The sequence below is a fragment of the Dermacentor variabilis genome, chromosome 10, assembly GCF_050947875.1.
Source record: "Dermacentor variabilis isolate Ectoservices chromosome 10, ASM5094787v1, whole genome shotgun sequence".
Taxonomy (NCBI): domain Eukaryota; kingdom Metazoa; phylum Arthropoda; class Arachnida; order Ixodida; family Ixodidae; genus Dermacentor; species Dermacentor variabilis.
In genome coordinates, this window is record NC_134577.1 from 116,677,032 (window position 1) to 116,698,475 (window position 21,444).

A 21,444-nucleotide genomic window follows, 5' to 3' on the forward strand; every position below is an offset into this window, starting at 1 on the left:
CGCATGCACCGTCCTCTCTACTAGTCTGATCGAAACCAAGGGCAGCCTCCAGAGACAAAGCCTGCGCGGCAGATGGCCCGATGCCCTCACACCGTAGCACCACATGTTCATTGTTTTCGTCCGCTTTCCCGCACGCCCGACACCGCACATCACTGTTTATGCTTCGAAGGCGCACAAGTGTACGGAGCGCACCAGCTCTTGCTTCAAAGAGCAACCTACTCCCGAGGGAATTGTCTTACAGGTGCACCATGCCAATAGAGTTCTTATGACATCGGCACACAGCCAACGTCGACTTTGCTGCCATATTTCGTATCCAACGTGTTTCTTCTTCATCTTGTACTCGTTGCCGCGCCTGTTTTATCCAATCCGCCGGTGAGTTTGCACTGATAGGGGAGCGAAACAGGCCATACTTACTTTCTATGCGGTATAGGCGCCTCACCCACGGCGTGCGCATGCATGTCGCTGACAAGTAATCGAATACACGCCACGTCCACCGCTCCCGAGGCATGTCGAGCAGGCGGCCACGGTATGCGATTTTGCTGACCGCCTCCCAAGCCTCAAAGCTCGACCAGCCTAGGTCGCCCTGAATAGCCTCGTTGGCCACCGCACCATGGCAGCCGAGAGCTATCCGGCCAACCTCTCGCTGGCGTCGCTCCAGCCACTCCCGCGTGGGCGCCGAGATGCAAAGCACAGCATTCGCAAAGGTTAGCGCCGGTACATGGACGATTTTCCATAGGTCGCGGACCATCACAAACCGGTTGCAGCCCCACAGACATCGGCGACGAAGGATGCACTGCGCCCGAAGTGCTTTCTGGCGGAGGATGTCCTCTTGGTGGCCCCAGAGCTCCAGTTCACTTGATATTAGGACTCCCAAGTATCTGTATGTCGAGCACACCATCAGAACCTCGTCTCCCAGCCTAATTTCGCCCTCATCCATGCCTGGGCCCGCGAGGTGGACTATTGTAGATTTTTTGCAGTTAAAGCAGGGCCCAAGGCGATTTATCTCTGCTTGACAGAAGTTAATGAGCGCCTGTAGGTCCTGCGGGCACTCTGCCATCAATACAAGATCGTCAGCAAAGGCGAGACCAGGTAGTCTACACCTCTCATCCATGCCCATTTTATTAAGTTTTAGCTGGAAACTAAGACCACTGCTGAGAAGTTTGCGTTCTAGGTCGGCCACATACAGGATATATAGCAGTGGGGATAGAGGACATCCCTGGCGTAGTGCCTTCGTCACCTTGACAGGTGCAGATAGTGCATCCCCAAAGCGAGCAGTGGCAGTGTTGTTTCTGTACAGGCGCTGCACTATAGATAGTAATGTTGCCGGGATTTCCATTGCAGACAGGCAGTCAAAAAGTGCAGCGTGTGGTACACTGTCATATGCCTTTTCTACATCTAGAAAGCAGCACAGGAGGGAGCGCTGCTCTTTCTTGGCAATCGCCACACACTCACTAAGCACAAACAAATTGTCCTCTAGTCGTCGACCTGTACGAAAACCATTCTGCATTTCCATAAGCAAATGCCTTGCCTCTGCCCACCTACTTATCCACTCTCTTAAGATTCCCGCAAATAGCCTGTAGAGCACGCTAGTAACTGTCAGTGGGCGGTAATCTTCAATAAGATCAACTTGGCCTCCTTTCTTCGGCATAAACACCACACGGCCAAGCTGCCAGTCCCTTGGAATCGGCGCACCTTACCGTCCTTACCGGTCTCCTTACCGAAACCTTTTAGTACTCCTGCTGGCAGGCCACCCAGTCCAGCTGCTGTACGGGCACTGACATGTTTCAATGCACGATCAACTTCACCTTCGCTGACTTGCCACCGCACACCCGAACCCTCGTCTGGCAACTCCCTTGGAAAAGTCTCGTGTTCAGGAACATGGGATGATTCTCCTCCAGCTGCGGCCTCGCTTCCCTCTTCTTGGCCATATAAGCGGCGCAAGTGGGAGGTGAGATGTTTTTCAAGCTCTGTAATTGGTTCTCCGGTGACCGAATTTCGAAACTGAACTGGGGGTCTATCAGTCCAATCCAAGGACTGGACATATCGCCAGAACTTCTGCCCTGCAGATTTGCCTTCCGCTTTTAGAGAGGAAAATAGGTGAACATTATATTTGGCGATCTTTGACTGTATCAGCGTTTGCAGCTTGTGTTTGAGTTCAAGGTAGTGAGCCCAGGTAACCAAGCATGCCTCTTTGTCTCCCTTCTTGGCAAGGGATCGATGTTGGCGGTTGACCTCCCGGCGAGCTTTCCATGCGGCTTTCACTTCTGCATCCCACCAAGGTTTGCGCACTACACGTGTACCGCGCTTTTCCCACACCATATACCCTTGCATGACTGAGTGCAAGGCTGCCACAAAATCATCGTAGGTCTCAGTCCTAGTTCTCAGTGCACTCATCTCAAACTCATCCACGACATCTGGAGCAGCTCGGCTGGGCAAGTACTTGTCCCGTTTCTTTGGATACTAGGCATGAGGCACCAAGTTATTCGAGCAGCTGAACTCAAGTAGCAGTCTATTGTGGTCGCTGCCCAGACTGTATAAATCCTCCTCGTCAATGTCCATCGGCCTAAGAAGGTTGTTAAGGCTTGTTGACACCAGTGCATAATCAATGGATGTGGAGCTGCCGCGGGCACACCAGGTTACCTCGCCACGACAGTGTGGTCCCAGATTGGCCACAACTAGTTCCATTTCTTCGGACATTCGAAGCAAGAGGTGTCCGTTTCCATCTGTGAACACATCCAGTTCATTTATGTGCCCTTTAAGGTCACCCACAATGATGATCTGTCTATCTGCCGCCAACTTTCTTGCGTCCCTGAGGATGCGCTCCACCAGCTGAACGTTGGCCGTGTGCTGTTTGCTTTCGACTGACATACACCACACACACAGCGGTAGGCCTGCCCAGAACCTCCCCCAGGGCCCACACATGATCCACACCGTCACCATCTACACTTTACCACTGCATATCCTGATGCCATAGTAGCCCAACGCCACCAGCCTTCCGGTCATCTCCAGTTCGTTTCTTGCCTGCCCAATGCCATCCAAGATGCACAGGGGGGTGCTCCAGATCGCGGAGGTGGGTTTCTGTAACTGCACAGAGAGATATATCTTCTGCATTTAGCGCATTATATAGCTCTATCCGCTTCTGTTCCCGGCGCGCGCCATTCATGTTCAGGAAACCGACCCTGAAGCTCCTTTTGCGGTGATACCGGCCATGGCGTATAGTACTGGCCACTACTTGGCGTAGTGCCGGTGCCGTACTTGTTTCATCTGCAACTTTGGCCCTGCCATTTGGAGAATTACCTGTCCAAGGGCCGCCATAAATGGAGCTACTTCGGACGTGTTCATCCACGGTTGGTGCTTTGCAGCGGGGGTAGGACGCAGGCCTAAAGAAGCGCACAGTCTAGCAGGGGCGTAGCAGGGGGGGGGGGGCTTATGGGTCTTCAGCCCCCCCCCAGAAATTTTTTCGTGCTGTCCATGCACCGCCCACCCAAGCAATCCCCGGTGCCGAAAATCATTCTGACTTTTTCACGCTCGAAAAGACACTTCAGCGCGAACCTTGCGAACTCGGGCTGGATTTCGCGACCCGCCGTGGTTTCTCAGTGGCTATGGTGTTAGGCAGCTGAGCAAGAGGTCGCGGGATCGAATCCTGGCCACGGCGACCGCATTTCGATGGGGGCGAAATGCGAAAACACCCGTGTACTTAGATTTAGGTGCACGATAAAGAAACCTGAAATTTCCGGAGTCCTCCACTACGGCGTGCGTCACAATCAGAAAATGGTTTTGGCACGTAAAACCCCACAAGTTAATTAAATATTTTGGATTTCGCGGCAGCGCCCATGCACCGGGAGTCACATAACGCCAAGCAGCCCCATACGAGCACAAAGTTTCAAGGGCGTTTTGATGGCGAACGGGCTCGCCACGGCATCTTGTGGAGACTGCGGAGTCTACGCAGCGCGTGGATGTCAATTCCGAAATTTATGGCTATAAGGTTCTCATAAACTTTTGATGTGAAAGGTACATTGACATTTCCAAAGTTGTGCTTTAGATTTCCAATTGCGGAACTTTATGGGTTTTATGTTACTGTAAATATTGGACGGCAAAGGTACATTGACTTTTCTAAAGTCCTACATCGGTCTATACAACGAGACTAGCCAAATCAACACACTATCAGACAAGTTGAAAAAGCCAACAGCGAGGTCGGATGAGACGAAGCGTTGTGGCGATTCACCTGTGCCGTCATGACACATAAAAAAAATATCAACATTCCTTTTGCGCCTACGCCAAAGCATCCATGTCAGGACACTAAAGTCAGCCAAGGTAACTACGTTCTTATTTATTTTTTCTACTTCGACTTTTATTCGCTAGGACACATTGAGCACCTTCAATTTTTTTGTCCTCGCTACCCTACCCGCGGGCTGCCAGAGGCAGCCAGAGCGCATGCGTTTTTCTCGTGTTGCCACAGAACACTTAAACAAACTGGTGTTACCCTGAACACCGCGCGGCGCACTTCGGTGCGCGTTCGCTTTTCTCTGGCCGAGTGGATTTTCGCCTCGCAGAGTTTTGGGCACTTTCTGGCTAGCAGACGAGAAAAACTATCGTCGCTCGCCGCCATCACTGTGGGGACTCGGCGAATTGCACCGCGTTCGCTTGAGCGCAACCTCTCCGGAAGGTCTTGTCTTGCCAGTGTAGGATACCGAGCAGTATGCGTATGGTTCTCGGTGGACCAAGCGTCTCACGTCTTCTTCGATATTCTTTTGGTAGCTACATTAGGTGCCCAAAGTAAGCATTTGATTGTGGCCAACGTACTTTGCGCTTTTTCATTTCGGTGCCGCGGCCTTACAAAAGAAAAAAAAAAGACGTTGTTAAGGCGCAGCGAATTGTTGTTTGGTGAAAGTTCGATTTTGTTACTTTTTCTTTTGCGGACCGTAATGGGCCACGGAACGCTTCAGTTGCCGGATAGTTTTATTATATAGTATTGCGATAGCAAATATATGGAGACTCCATGCGCATTCCTGCCGTCGCCCTCATGTTGTCCAAGGGCGACAACATCGTGACCGCGCACCGCATGTTTTATGTGCGAGTGAAAGCGTAGGCTGGAATGGGTGAGACGACGATGTTGGCTCAGTCTTGTGTGCGCAAAAGGGAAAAGCGGGGAGCAAACGCGCCGCCTTCCGTCGTGCGCGATACATCGAGGGGAGTGGATGGAATGGGGGTGGGATCTAGGATTCTGTGAATCTCTGATTGCGTAACATGTTTATTTGCCTTGTTTGACGCATTGTATACTGTGACTTTTTTCAGATACGTATATTGGAGACTTACACGTATATTTACATATCTTGTTGCGGGGTTTTGTGTATACGTGCAGTGAACTTTGTTTCCAGTGACACTTTTTTGCCTTTTATCAAGCTGTATCTTCGCATTTGTATATTCCATTGTATATTCGCATTTCTAATGTACGAAGGCGAGTAAAATGAAAGTGAGCCAATTCACCCAGCGCAGTAATTGTTCGGTCCATTATCTGCGAGGCACGCACGTGACACAGAGGCATCTATTACAAAAGTGACACGCAGGTGTGAGTATCAAGGTTGTTTAATGCTCTCATGCGCTGGGTTCAACATGGTTGCGCGACATAATGGACGCTCTAGAAGTTGAGCAGCGTGGTGTCCTGAGGTTTTTGACACCTGAAGGTATTTCCCAAAAAGAAATTAGTCGCTGTATGACTGCCGTGTACGTTGAACATTGCATTAATTGGCCACTGTGAAACGTTCGAGCAAACGATTCAAAGAAGGACGTGAAAGTTGCAAAGACGATCCAAGACCGGGCCAAACCCATCGTGCAATCACCCTTAACAAAATTGGGAAGGTTGTAGAGCTGATGAGGCAAGAACGGAAGATAAGCATCGATGAACAGGCATAGCGTGTGAACATCAGTCACGGTTACGTTCACGCCATAATTAATGAACATCTCGGTTATCCGCTCTTGTGTGCGCAATGGATCCCTAAGATTTTGAACTACGGCCAGAAGACGGAGAAGTGCTGCCTTTACTCATCTGCTCCTGTATTACAATAAGGGTGACGACTTCTTGTCGCCAATTGGGATCGGGGACGAACCATGGTGCCACTTGTACGAACCTGAAACACGACAGCAAAGCTTACAGCGGAAACATTCGAATTTACCACCCCCAAGAAAGGAAAGGCCGTCATCTCCGCCGGGAAGGTGTTGGCTTTTTTTTCAATCGTCATGAGCCATTACTGATAGAATTTGCTAAATCTTGAGAGACTATCAATTTGTTTCGTTATTATAAAACGCCAGATCAGCTGCGTGTCACAATCAAGAACAAACTACGTGGAAAATTGACGAATGGGGTCATCTTGATCCACGACAATGCCGTCCACACGTCGCTGATGTGGTTAATACAAAACTGGCAATGTTCACGTGGGAAGCACTGCAACATCCGCCATACAGCTCAGACCTGTCGCCTTGCGACTTCCACTTTTTGGAGCATTTGGAAAGAAACCGCTCAAGCGAACCAGATTCGTGTCGGATGATGACGTGAAAGAGTCAGTTGCAGACTTTTTGAAGCAGCAACCCAAGAAGTTTAATGAGACGGGAATCACGCGACTCGTTAGACAACGGGACAAATGTCTGAATCATCATGGAGACTACCTTTAAATGAGGTGCCCCGTTTGTCATATATTCGCAGTGGCTGACTTTCATTTGCCTTGCCCTCGTTTATGTTGCAGGACTCGTGCTTTTTATACTTGCTCTCTGTTGCGGCTATAATTTCGGTGCAATTACTCACTATACACGACCGCTGACAGCTGCTCCTGCGTAATACACTGGAACAAATGACAGCGTCATTGAGATTTTTCACTGGCCGTTGCATATGTACAAGAATCTAAACAAGGTTCTTGAATGACAAAGTTTCATTACCATATTTGTCCTCAGCTTGTTAATTTCATGGCCTTTACATGTTTCATATCAGCGGCATGCACTGCCTTGCTCGAACTGGTTTCGAACTGATATAGTTCTAAAGTTCATGTGATATTTTATTTACTTATTAAATAGAGAAAAAACATGGAAGCATTGATATCGGTTATTTTGGGCACAATTTTTGACACATACAAGTATATTCTTTTATGAAAAAATACGTGTTTTACTTGTTTTCACAGTGCGTAGGGATCAAGAATTCGTTTGCAGCATCTTTAGCAATGATAATGAAGTTATTATTCATGTATTTGATCCCCAGACATATTTTTTAAGAGGAAGCTTTAGCTCGCACCCAACTCCGACGCGGCTTATTCAAATACATGTAAAACACAGAAACGCTATTCTGTGATAACCCCCGGATCGCTTTTAATGAAATTGGTTGCATTTGAGAGAGAAAGTTAAATTCTATTGTCTGTTGGAAGCGCAATTTCGATTTAGGGCCTGAACTTCGTTTAAATATTTTGAAAAACTCGAAAGTGCCCCCCCCCCCCCCTCGCCAAAAATAGAAGCACGACGTTTACAAACAAATAGATCTGCATCAAGCACACATGTCGCTGTTCAGTAAACGGCATCTGTTATAACAGTCAAAGCGGACAAACTTGGTGTGTCAATTCGTATCTTACGTGAATTGCTTACGCTGTGTACAAGGATTCCGCGAAAGCCGTATTTCCATAATGCTAAATTTCTTGAGATTCGCGTGTAGCAGAGAAATTTTGTCCGCTGTAGGTGTACTGTTAGGTGCCATTCACAGAATTCTGATATCATTTTTCATTGCTTAGTTATATAGTTTTAAACTTTATATTTTATATTTCTGAAAATTTGCGATCTTGGTGAATATTTAAGAAAGAATTGACAACGTAAATGAAATATTCGAAACCAACAGTCACTAGAATTTAAGTTTTCCTTTTAAATGCAAGAAACCTCGTCAAATTTGGTGCATTGGTTGCCGAGAAAAACGAATTCTCCTTCTACTTGTATTTAGATACGTGCACCCGAGCTAGCTAGACGATAGTAGAAGAGAGAATAGCCTAGAGGAATTCGAAATCCCACAGGTAACGCCAGAAGAAGTAAAGAAAGCCTTAGGAGCTATGCAAAGGGGGAAGGCAGTTGGGGAGGATCAGGTAACAGCAGATTTGTTGAAGGATGGTGGTAAGATTGTTCTAGAGAAACTGGCCACCCTGTATACGCAATGCCTCATAACCTCGAGCGTACCGGAATCTTGGAAGAACGCTAACATAATCCTAATCCATAAGAAAGGGGACGCCAAAGACTTCAAAAATTATAGACCGATCAGCTCACTGTCCGTTGCCTACAAAGTATTTACTAAGGTAATCGCAAATAGAATCAGGAACACCTTAGACTTCTGTCAACCAAAGGACCAGGCAGGATTCCGTAAAGGCTACTCAACAATAGACCATATTCACACTATCAATCAAGTGATAGAGAAATGTGCAGAATATAACCAACCCTTATATATAGCTTTCATTGATTACGAGAAAGCGTTTGATTCAGTCGAAACCTCAGCAGTCATGGACGCATTACGGAATCAGGGTGTAGATGAGCCATATGTAAAAATACTGGAAAATATCTATAGCGGCTCCACAGCCACCGTAGTACTCCATAAAGCAAGCAACAAAATCCCAAATAGAGAAAGGCGTCAGACAGGGAGATACGATCTCTCCAATGCTATTCACAGCATGTTTACAGGAGGTATTCAGAGACCTGGAGTGGGAAGAATTGGGGATAAAAGTTGATGGAGAATACCTTAGCAACTTGCGATTCGCTGATGATATTGCCTTGCTTAGTAACTCAGGAGAACAATTGCAATGCATGCTCACTGACCTGGAGAGGCAAAGCAGAAGGGTGGGTCTGAAAATTAATCTGCAGAAAACTAAAGTAATGTTTAACAGTCTCGGAAGAGAACAGCAGTTTACGATAGGTAGCGAGGCACTGGAAGTGGTAAGGGAATACATCTACTTAGGGCAGGTAGTGGCCACGGATCCGGATCATGAGACTGAAATAACCAGAAGAATAAGAATGGGTTGGGGGGCGTTTGGCAGGCATTCTCAAATCATGAACAGCAGGTTGCCACTATCCCTCAAAAGGAAAGTGTATAACAGCTGTGTGTTACCAGTACTCACATATGGTGCAGAAACCTGGAGGCTTACGAAAAGGGTTCTGCTGAAATTGAGGACGACGCAACGAGCTATGGAAAGAAGAATGATGGGTGTAACGTTAAGGGATAAGAAAAGAGGAGATTGGGTGAGGCAGCAAACGCGGGTAAATGACATCTTATTTGAAATCAAGAAAAAGAAATGGGCATGGACCGGACATGTAATGAGGAGGGAAGATAACCGATGGTCATTAAGGGTTACGGACTGGATTCCAAGGGAAGGGAAGCGTAGCAGGGGGCGGTAGAAAGTTAGGTGGGCGGATCAGATTAAGACGTTTGCAGGGACAACATGGCCACAATTAGTACATGACCGGGGTAGTTGGAGAAGTATGGGAGAGGCCTTTGCCCTGCAGTGGGCGTAACTAGGTTGATGATGATGATGACCCGAGCTAAAGCTTCCTCTTAAGGAGGAGACCGAGCTGCAATGTGAGCCCCCCCCCCCCACCCTCCGAACGAAATTTCTGGCTACGCCACTGATGCACGTACGCTGCTGTGCATGTCTTGGTGGCCAGCATGGATGATGACAATCGCCTCTGGGGCGCTCCAAATGTCAGTCGACGCATCCGCCTCAGTGATAACTTCCTGTAATGTAGCATCTCTGTTTGTACGAAATTTCACGAGCCTGCTCCTCTTTGTAATCCGCAAAACCGCATATTTCATTCGGTAGGCGTTTCCGTCGCCGAGCACTAACGCCTGTCGAGGTTCCATTGCCTGCGGGCAAGCCACGTCGTTGGTGTTCGCTTGGGAAGGAACAAGCTTTTCGGGAGACGACGCAGTAGGCAGCCTCTGGGGCGACTGCTTTCGTTTCTGGTTGTTTAATTGTACGTTCCACCCCTCGTCATCTTCGGGCTCGTGTCCTTCCTTTTCTTTCTTTTCTGGGATGTCGGTGGTCTGGCTCTCGTTCATGTCACTGTTGTGGGCAATTTGCTCCAACGTCGTGGAGGATCCCGGCACTCCATTCTGCCCAGATCCCGTTGCCGAGGCTTCGTCGGTCGGTGTTTGGTCGCACCGTCTGATAGTATGCCGGCCTAGGGACACCCGTCTTAGTCCTTCCATTTGAGTCTCTAGCATTTGTCTTTTTCTTCGGTGAGCTCCGTGAGCAGTGTCCGCCTTTCAGTAGCAGCCTTGACAATTTCTTCCTTACATTCTGCATTTACATTCTCCAAGGCTAGGTGCAAACTCTCCGTTTCGCGCTTCATCAACCCAACGCGAACTCTTCCCTCAAAATCCTAAGCGCCGCGCATTTGTAGCACATCAACGACGCCGCTGTCCCCGCCTCCTCGACAGTCTCGAATGGTGTGCTCGCAAGCTTGACCCAGTCTTCGCATACCGAACACATCACCCACCCAACGACGGGAGCACATAGAATAAAGAACGACTTTAGAGAAGGGAAACTGTACCTTCCGCAGTGGTTCGAAAGTAAGCAGCGGCAGCGCATGGAACTTACCTAGGTGGACGCCAGATGACGCGGCTAAAACAGGAAGCGGAAATGCGCATTTTTTAGGGCATTATTTAATATGGCCGCTTTTTGCCGGTCGTGTACGCTTGTATCCGCTCGTACGCGCCGTACTCGCCCCGCCGGCTATGAGGCATGCCTCGATGCCTCGGCTGCCGCGTAGCCGATGCGTTCTAATTGCCAGGAGACTAAAGAGCCTCTACTGACGGCCATACAAACACGCCACAAGTGAGTGAACAGAACGTGCGACTTTATTGGCAGAAGACAAGCAGTGTATACATTCTCGTGCAATAGCAGAAATAAAATTTGTATGTCGAGATACGCTGGAATCTTTGACGCGAGCTCGTAAACGGCTCACCGTCGTCGTCGCACATGGCGGTCTGGTAACGAGCAACAACCAGCAGTACAAACAGATTGGACAGGGCATCGCACCTGTTTGAACCAACACTTGCCGTTGAAGATGAGCAAGTTCAACTGCGTAGCAGTCGGGTGACGCAGGAATCTGCTGCCGCAACCAACACAGCGAAATGGACTATCCGGCATTTCAGCGTTAACTCCTTTCCAACCTGCATGTTTCTTTTCTGTCGAGGGCCGCTAACGTGTGGCTCACACTTAGTGTCCCACATTGTCTCAATATGGACAAGTCGCTTTCGTGGGCATCGCCTTCATGAGCCACTTTTGCGGGCCTTTGCACCCAACCTCACACACTACGGACCATGTAAGCACGCATGCCGGTTTGTGCTTAATTGCGGCCAAGAAAGGCCACAGGCAAAATTTCACCATGGCTGCAGCAGGAAAGGCTGAACGGGGAACACGAATCACGGTGTGTGTAAATTGGGAGCCACTGTCGCTGTGTGGACTGGAGGAGCAAATGCTTACTTCGAGAGACTGCTTCCCAATGCAACTGACCTGGCCGCCATATTCGAAAAACATAACACGGGGACCGTAACCAAATAAGATAACAGCGAAATTAAACGGCAGTCAGTCAATGCATGAGGTTCAGAGAATACATTATACATTGGCTACGAACCATATGGCAACAGTGAGCATTCACATACACGGGTCTCTTAGGATACATTCAGCCGCCTACTTACAGGCATAATGCTTGCCTTCGTCGCTTGTGCTGGTCTGGTAACGAGCGACAACCAGCAGTACAAACAAATTGGACAGGGCATCGCACCTGTTTGAACGGACAGTTGCCGTTGAAGATGAGCAACTTCCATTGCGAAGCAGTCGGGTGACGCAGGCATCTGCTGCCGCAGCCAACACAGCGAAATGGACTATCCGGCATTTTAGCGTTAACTCCTTTCCAACCTGCACGTTTCTTTTCTGTCGAGGGCCACTAATATGTGGCTCACATTTGGGGTCCCACTTTGTCTCAATATGGACAAGCCGCTTTCGTGAGCACCACTTTCGGCAGCAATTTTTGCGGACCTTTCCACCCATACGGCTAACAACTTCATACACTTCGAACCGTGTAAGCACATATGCTTGTCGCCGTTCTGAGCAAATCATGGCCGAGGTAGGCCACAAGTACAATTTGCTTATGGCTGCAGCAGGAAAGGCTGAACGGGGAGCACGAATCATGGTGTGTAAATTGGGAGTCTATGTCGCTCTGCGAACTGCAGGAGCAAATGCTTACCTCGAGAGACTGCTTACCAATGCAACTGACCAGGCCCCCACATCCGAGAAATGTAACACGGCGACCACAACCAAGTGGGGCAGCAAAACCAGATTCTGCAATCAATCATTCAGTGTAGCTTGCGCAAAGACCCTGGCTATCGAGGAAGAACAGCAATCATCAACGAGACTAGGAATATGGAAAATGAGAAAGCTTGCATTCAAGAGAGAAGCCACTCTGCTCTGCAAGCAATGAAGGCCAAAAACATCAATAAAAGTAAAATGGTGCATAGCAAACGGTGCATAGGTTAATGCATGACACATGTCGATGTTGCATCAGCTATTTCAGTAGAGGAATTGTGCATGACAACATACGCTAAAAGGTACTGCTAGAGATTTGTTATGCTACTAGACACTGACTGGCATTAAGTATCAGCGAAGAATCGGTTAACCTTTATGTTTGGATGAGGATGAATGATCTCTAACGAGAATGGGCAATGAAAAAGCTTGCATTTATAGAAGAAAAATTGCACTTGGCACAAATTGAATTGACATAGCCAGGAAGCTGATTAAAGGGACACTAAAGCGAAACAATAAATCGGTTTAGACTAATGACGCATTGTTTGAGAACCCAGCAGGCAGTCATTTCAAAAAAATAGTTGGATTATTACATGAGAAAATGAAGGTCCAAGTAACAGTACTTGAATTTCGCGGAAATTCCAGCGCCGTTACGTCAGCGTGACGTCAGGAATTCTAAAGTATGTTTTCGCATTTGGGCCGCGTTGGCAGAATAAAGGTTCCAGAAACTTGCTATGATTAATATTTGGTTCCTTTAGAACACAATGAAGTCAATCTGTACCGCTATATATAATTAGTAGGCCCTAGAAGACGCCATCGAAATCCAGGACGTCACAGCCCCCAGGCGCAGCAACTTAAGTAGGCGCCGCCACCCGTATTTCATTCTTGCACTTTTTCTGGCTTAGCACACGTCTTATCGTTGTAAGAGTGGTGGTTTTGGTGTTGTAGAACGGTAATTTACTGATGCAGAAGAAATCATTTTTAACTTTAGTGTCCCTTTAAGGGCAAACTGACGGAACTCTTTTTGGCAGCGTCGTCCGTGCTTGATCAGAAGTTGCAGGTGCATCTGAAGACGAAGAATTTCTGTAAAGTCCTTTTTGAGTTACCAGGATGACTCAGCCAATTTGTCCGTACTGGTGGAATGGTGGCTGAAGCTCTTTTGTCTTGACACAGTGCTCTGCAGACTTGATATCTGATGCAAATTCTTCTGCATGCGCTTTGTTCGTGGTGTAAAAGCCTTGCAAATTCGGCTCCAGCCCCTTTCTGTTGGTATGGATAGGAGCTCCTGTGATGACCAAGATATGCTTGGCATGGACTCTGTTGGGGCAGAACGGTGACATATGAGATACAGCACAGATTAGCCAAACTCATGTGTGTTTTCTTTTATGTTCGAACCAATTATACTGAACCATAAACATGAACAAACATTCATTTCTGCAGTAAACAAATGACGTGTATCTCAAGACTAGCAAGCCAATACAGCATATGTCAGGCATATTTATTTCTGAACCACATGCTGTTCACCTTGTAGTAGCAGCCAATGTCCACACAATGGCCTTGTTGTAGCAGGCAGCAGCTTCTGTTAAGTGTGTGGAGTGCATTGCTTTATACTGGTGCCATCCTCATTACTGCATGGCTGGAATAGAAATTTTGACTGAATCAGAAATTGAAAAAGCACAATTCTGCAATACGAAATGCAAGAAGGTGTGACATATATATTGTAATGGTTTGCGACTACAGAACACATGCAAATGTACCCTGTCTGTGCTAGGGTGCTTAAGCAGCACGTTAAATAAATATTGCTATTGACCATAAATTTACGTCTGCCTAACTATACAATGCATGTAAACAGCTTAAGTATTATTAAGATCACAAATGAGAACACTTGTGCGTTCATTTATACACTGGAAAAGATCACACTGCTGGTTCCACAAGCAAATGCATGAAAGTCATGAAGCTATTAGAACTGATGCATTATTTTTCTGCACGAACGTGATGCACCGCTTTACTACTGCAAAAATAAATGCCCTACGGTAAACCAAACTGAACAGCAAGAACATTTGGAACCAGCAAGTACGAAATATGGGTGAATTATCATGCTTGCAACTGTTTAATACATTAAGTTCTGTACTTTCACTTCATTTTACCAAAGGATTATTCGGTTTTGTGGACGAAAGAAGTTGCCGGCGGACTCGAAAAAATAGTTTAATATGTATATTGATAAGGCTACTCAGTCACCTACGACCACGGCTACAATAAGATGAAAACTGGTTGTGTGTGTATAACGACAGCCTCGCAAGTAAAGGTTTATTTAGGAACAGCAACTGGAGATCGTGACTGCCCGTATGTAATGCAGGATAACTGCATTAACTTGTGCCCACCTGGAAGTTAATGAGACGGATGTTATATAACGATTCAAGCAGCGGTGTTAAACGACTCACCGTTATTGCCGTTGTCAGCCGCAGCAAAATCCAGCTCCCGTTTCGATGCAGACGTGTTCCGAATGGCTGACGACCGAAACCCAACTTCTGGGCTTACATGTCCGCTTGCAAACACGTAACTTCACGCCAAGTTAAATAATGCGGGACATCGAAGCGCAATAAACTAGCTTTAGCAAAAAAGAAGCAACCAGTCTGAGTGCACGAACGAATGAATCCGTGCCGCCATGCACTCGAAAATACCGGTAAAAATTTTAAATCCAGGCCAGTGGTCACGTGAAAGAACGATGATGCTGAGCGCTATTTGCGTTTATATTGACGAAGAAACAATAAACTTACTAACAAAGAGTACAATATCTAATGAGCAATGATAATTTTGCCCTGTTTTTTATGTAACAAAAATGTTTCGGTAATTGTAAGAGAAACTGTGTAAAATAAAATTGCGCTTATTACGACGCCTCTACCGGGAAATGTTGGAACTAACGTAAGCATCCCGAAGTGATGCTTCTACGTTGGCTTTGTTAGCAGCGGCGCGCGGTCGATTTTTTCGCTCTCTGTGGCCATTTGTTGAACTTGAGAGTGTGCTACGCCTTGCGCGCCGATGAACCACGTTGTCCACCACTAGTGCGCAGCTAGCACACCACAGATATGGTGGCTAGAAAGGGGAGGTGTGATGACCGCGGCGCCCTTCCCATAGAGAAGGGTGATCCCATTGTGCGTGACCGCCGCTAGGGCAATACAGAGCGCTGCCGCCCGGGGCGCCGTCAGCATTTCCGCGGAGACGGCGGAGAGAAGGCAACGAGTACGGCTATACAGCGCTTGGGCTCCGGATTTTCACGGTTTTGCTGCAGATTGTTGCGTGTGCTGCTTATTTATGACTGCTGTGGGCTGAATAAGATGCCTTCAACTTCAAAGAAAAAAACTCAGAGGTGTTGCTTCGTGCCAGGGTGCGATTCTGGTTACAAATCTTGTTCAGAAAAAGTGTCCCTTTTCCGTGCGCCTACTTGCCAAGACTTGTTGAAGTGGGCGCGTGCCATTACAAGGGCCGACAAGCCGCTGCAGGAAAATTCAGCTGCTTGCGCAAAGCACTTTGGCGCAAGGTATGTGGTTCTACCATGTTAACGTATGTATAGCAGGCCAAATCTTTAGCTAGCTCATCTAAATGCTGTTTTTTTTCTCCTTTCCAGCGCGCTACGACGGAACGAACTTGCGAAACAGTCGATGGTAACTCATGCTCACAAAGTTCGTGAAGATAGTGTAGTCATTTGTTAGGTGCTGGCGCACAGCAAGTTACCACTCACGCAGCCTAGTCAAAGATTTGGGCGGCTATACCTTACTGCTTTTAAAACACGTGGTACAAACACAAACAATGCTCTACAGCTGAAGTACGAGTAAGATGCACTCCTGGAAAATGAGAAGCAGAATGATGTATTCCCCATGGAGGCTGTTGAAGTGGCCGTGGACCATGCGGACTATGTTGAAAAACGAAGCGATGCTCGCGTTGCAGCTACGTGGCCAGGAAGCGTGTTCTCTCAACTAGCTGTGCAGCATGCAGGGATGCCTACCTTGTGCTGAGAGACTGTGTCCCAAAAGAACTCGCAGCTGATGCCTGCAGAGAGTGGGACTTGGGTGGGCTTCTATACCCGTTGGAGTCACTGTATCGTCTGATTGAAGCTTGAAATGAGGCTGACATATGAATTTAGCAAAACGCGTCTGCATTCTAAAGCTGCTTTCAGCATACTCGAGAAAGTGAGCACAAATGTGCCACAAATTGGTTGTGGGGAACATTGCCTGGAACTTACAAAATCAGGGGTCAGGTTTTTCTGCCTTACCAGAATTCACTTTCTTTTAAAGAGCCTCAACCAGGAAATGAATGAGAAAAAAGGCAAAAGAACAAAGCCTTGCGTGATGCGAAGCAAGCAGCAGAATTGGTGAAGTACAGTCTGCTTTATGCAATAAAGTTTGCTTGTCCAGAAACATGTTGCTTTTGTATATCTGGTTTTTGAATTGCAGTGAGAATGAAATGACTCCAGGACGTTGCACTACAAGGTATGTCATGATTTAATGCTGATTTGGCAGGTGTAAACCAACTTAAACGCTTTCGTACGTAATAACACCCACAACTAAAAAAAAAAACTTGTGGCAACACTAAACATCCCGGGTGATCCTAGCAGTTATCGCGTTGACCTCGGGGAAAAAATACGATTGCATATAACTCGTGCAAAGAGCATTATACGATAAGCTCCCCGCTGATTTAGTGGCTTTAATATGGAATTTCAAAAATGCCTGCTCGCTTTCTGCCAGCAGAAAACTTGGTTGTGTTACCCCGTATTCGAAAACAGCATGATAACCGTAACCCAATACAATCTTTGCGGTGTTTAAAGGACTGCAGTATCAGCTAAAATTTATAAAAATCAGCAAAATGCGTTTCCACTACAGCATTCTCACTGCACACACAGAGGACGGCCGCGCGAGCTGACGGCGCCCCTGACGACAGCGCCGCCCTGCGGCATTCACGCGAACGGTGGCCAGTTTTTCTTCGCCGGTCATCACACCTCCCCTTTCTAGACACCATACCACAGAGTCGGTCGTTGTTGCGCAAGTTGTCCGCTTCCTGTTTGAGTAGCGCCATCTTTCGGGGTCCCTGCTAAGTTCCATGCGCTGCGGCTTTTTATTTTCTAACCCCTGTGGAAGGAACAGTTTCCCTGCTCTAATTTGGTTCTTTATTATATAAGTCGGCATGTCGTGCGCATTGTGCATGTCGCACAGAGCCAGACGCCGCCCTCTCTTTCGTTATTCTTTCGCGCGCTGGCTCGCGTGCTCGATATGCCGCTCCGACTCAAACCGGAGCAGTGAGCTGGCCGTTCCTGTAGTGCATTTCGCAGGCCTTTCATTTCGGACGCCGTCAGTGCCGCATCATTGTGGTCAGACGATCGGCGCGTCTGACCGTGCGTGCTCACACCAAGCTATGCGCCCCCAAGCGTGTCGAGACCATACCGTTGAGTCCCGTGAATATTAAAGCGAATAGCTTACTGTCTCCGGCTTTTTGATGCTTGTTAAGAGGTCAGTGGTCGGTCGTAAGTACTGTTGATGTGCAAGGAGCACGTTCGTTCGTTCTTTAGCTCTCTCGCCAATTATGTTTCGCCCGCTCTCTCTCGTTCTTTCGTTTGCTCGCTCGTTTGGGCAATTCGCTTGCACTGACATTAATCGACGGTGGTTTCTGCAGATTGTTTTTGTATACATTGTGCTAACAGTATAATTCATTGCAACACTTTCTGCAAAGCACCGTTCCTACAGTAACGGATGTACCGCTGCATTCCTTCAGTGCCATCGAAAGTGATGTTCGCTCTTTATCTCGATCCCTTTATTCATCCGTAATAAGCCTTATAAATACACCGCATGAAAATGCTTACAAAATGGAACAAGAGAAAGACTAACATGCCATCGGTAAAATACATCTCATTGTGTAAGAAACTGTGAAAAAAAAACGCGTAAAAAGTAAACAAATAAGGTCTGGCACTGCGCTCAGTGTGTAGCAGCTCTTTGAATTTTGCTGCGTATCCTGCAGTGCCTACGTGCGATGGTAAGTTGTTCCATTCTACGATAGTGCGCAGCGTGAATACATTTGCAAAACGATGAGAGCGACATATCGATCGTTTGGCATTTGCATTAATGGTCATGACGAAGACATTACTGCAGGGCACTGAGAGAAATCATCAGAAAGAATTGAATGATGATAAAGTTTGAAGTTTGATGACAAAACTATTTAAGTAGAGGATTCGCTGTCAGAACAGCGCTAACAACCGCGTGGTCTACTGACTGGCAGCGCTCCTCCGTAGTCGATATGGAGCCGTTGTCCGCGTCGCGAAGAGCGGCTTCAATGTTACTGCACTCACGCACCATTCGTTCGAGGCCTGTTGCGGTGTCAACTTCGTTTGCAATCGTTCGTCTCTTCTGACGTGAGGTAAACGCCACAAAAGGCTTCTTTTTCCAAGCCGAACTCATGGTCATGCGGTGCGAATACAGCAGCAATTGAAACAAGTGCCGCTTCATGAATGGAGAATTCTCCCACCAAGAACGGCGCCGTCGAAAACCCAGCACGCTACCTGAAAAGGTACAGCCAGACTTATGAAAGCGTTTTCAAAACGTATTCACCCCTCGTTTTTAACCTATCCTGCTTGCGACGTTTTTAATGCGTCGCGTTTGGTCAAAATCTGTTTGAGACGTTGAATCTATTAATACGACGTTTTGAAGACTTTGTGTGCTACCTGGGGTATCACTCAAATGAAAGCGACTTTAGAACTGAAAATATGTCTTCGATTATTCATTTTTATTTAAAAATATATATGGCGGCAGCTGGTCACTCAACGTGCTAAAGGTTAATAAGTAAACAGGTTATTTTCAGAATTTCTGCATCACAAATTAGCTCACACAAGTGCCAGGAGGCTTCCTTACTGTTTATCTGCCTACTGTGAAGCTTTCATCGCAAAATACGTTTTGGTAGGTAATATACCGTGAAGCGAGTATTAAACTGTACTATATATCGTGCAGCATGCAGTCACAGGTTGTTTTCTGGAAAAGAGCAGAAATTTTTTTCTTCTACATAACGTGTGGCGCCATTTGCGAGGCGGCACGCGTTGTCTAACCGTGGTGAACAATCCAGGAGGAAACCTGGTCGACGACCGTCAGCCTCATTCGTTCGCGCGCTCAGATCCCGACCTCGGGCGACGAAGAGGCCGCCGAGGCGTGGCTGGGGGACCCGCTGCTGCACGAGGTGCTGCACAGCCGCGCGCTGACCGAGCGCACGCGCGTCCTCGAGTGGGACGAGTACGCGGCCAAGGCGCTGCCCGAGGACTCGCGCATACGCCGGGGCAGCCCGGGCCTCCTGCTCGTCGGGGGCATCGACCCGCGCCTGCCTCACCAGGTCTCGACGGGTAGGCGACACGACCTTCGAGGGCCCGTGCTGGGGCGTAACAGGAGGAACTTGCAAAACAAAACAAAAGCTAAGCTAATTTTTGAACGAAAATAAATCTCGGCCAGCGAGCAAGTGAAGGCCAACGATTGAACTTCCGCCTCATAGCACGGTAGCTCAGTTTTCTAACCACTAGACAGCAATGTTATTTTTCGGTTTTTTTTTACTTAACGAACAATTACGCACTGCTAAAATGCATCAGATCTATTGTGGTTGACGTGTGTTAAAACTTCCTTAGCACTACCAAATCATCAGACAGGGTGATTCGCTCTGGCGGAATGCGTTTATTCCTTAACATCTCTCTAACGCGAACTGCATTCTCTATGAAATTGTCTCGTACCGAACAGCCCTTATTGATTCTGCACGATGAAATCGCATGGGCGTCTTCCACAAGTTGGGTTACAATTATAAAATAATGAAAAGCACTGTCTGTGTTATGAACCGGCGAGAGTCGGACACCATGCTCGTCCAGTGGCAATTTTTTAAATAGATCGCCGAAGCACATCCTATTAAATGCTGAACAGCAACGTACAAAAACTTGTTCAGTTGTTTCCTGCGTTTCACATAGAAGTGAGTCAGTCGTCCGGGGAACAAAAGTGCTTTTTGCTGGAGTAACGTTATTTAGGTAATGTGTTTGAGTGTAGATTAAAAAAAAATACATTTAACACCGAGAGCTATGGGCATTTCTCTTAACCCTTTTAAGTGCATTTTCTCCTGGTCCTCCAGAATGTGTTAAACGGTACAGTGGCGTAGGAAGCATAACTCAAGAACTTCGTGAAGTCGTATATTTGACGTATTGCACAAGTATTCCAAAGAAAATCTGACTTCCTATGTATGACATGAAAGTGACACCTTGTGCATATATCCAGTTATAGCACCACATATCTCTTCGCAAGAGGCGACTAATAGGCCTAGAAGCAATCTGCGTAAGTGCATTAGAACTTATGTAGATATAAAGCCAACTTTTTCATCACGGACAAAAAACAAACGTGAAGCAGTTTCTCTTATATATAAATGGACATGTCCAAGGTCACCTTTTTTTAATTGGAAGAAGGAGGTTTGTTCGACAAGTCATTCATCAGCCCTTCCACTCTGCGAAGGACGACAAGCAGCGAAGCTGTGGTGTGTCAATCGACGCATCTATGTATATTATTATTATTATTATTATTATTATTATTATTATTATTATTATTATTATTGAAGGACACAAACATTGAAAACATCTTTTGACTGTCAAGTGATTCATTCTTATTTTTTAATGAAGTAGTGACGTGCAAATACCGCCGCATGGCAGACGGGAGTTCCACAATATTTACAACTTCGCTGTTAACTACGTAATTGGGAAAAGTATATGAAACTCGGCTTAATATTAGTCGTCTTAGCGGCTAATTCTCATTTAATTTTTGCCGGGATAGTTTCGACAAAGCAAGAATTACGGCCGTTTTCTGTGGCCATAGTCCCTCCGTGGATGGCCGTGCATTGACAGCAGACGGGAGTTCGGTTAATGTTTACAACCTCACTGTGAACTAACTAATTATGACAAGTAAATGAAACTCGGCGTAATGATAGAGTCGTCTTAGCGGCCAATTTAAGTAGATTTTTTTCCGAGATACCTACTTAAATTGAGAGCTACAGAGCATTCGCGAGAAACTGGGGGCAAAAGTTTTTTTCGTGTCGACACGACGCGTAGACGGACGGACATCGACCACCGCTGGAGAGT

At 47.0% G+C, this 21,444-nt stretch overlaps 1 protein-coding gene across 1 annotated transcript in view; it reads left to right on the forward strand.

The window, feature by feature from the left end:
• Positions 1-21,444, forward strand: part of LOC142559685 (kelch-like protein 33) — a 178,118-nt gene that overhangs the window by 94,018 nt on the left and 62,656 nt on the right. Inside the window, exon 6 of the mRNA XM_075671250.1 lies at positions 19,464-19,686. Coding sequence (XP_075527365.1) covers positions 19,464-19,686 — 223 coding nt within the window. The remainder of the gene's footprint in view (positions 1-19,463; positions 19,687-21,444) is intronic.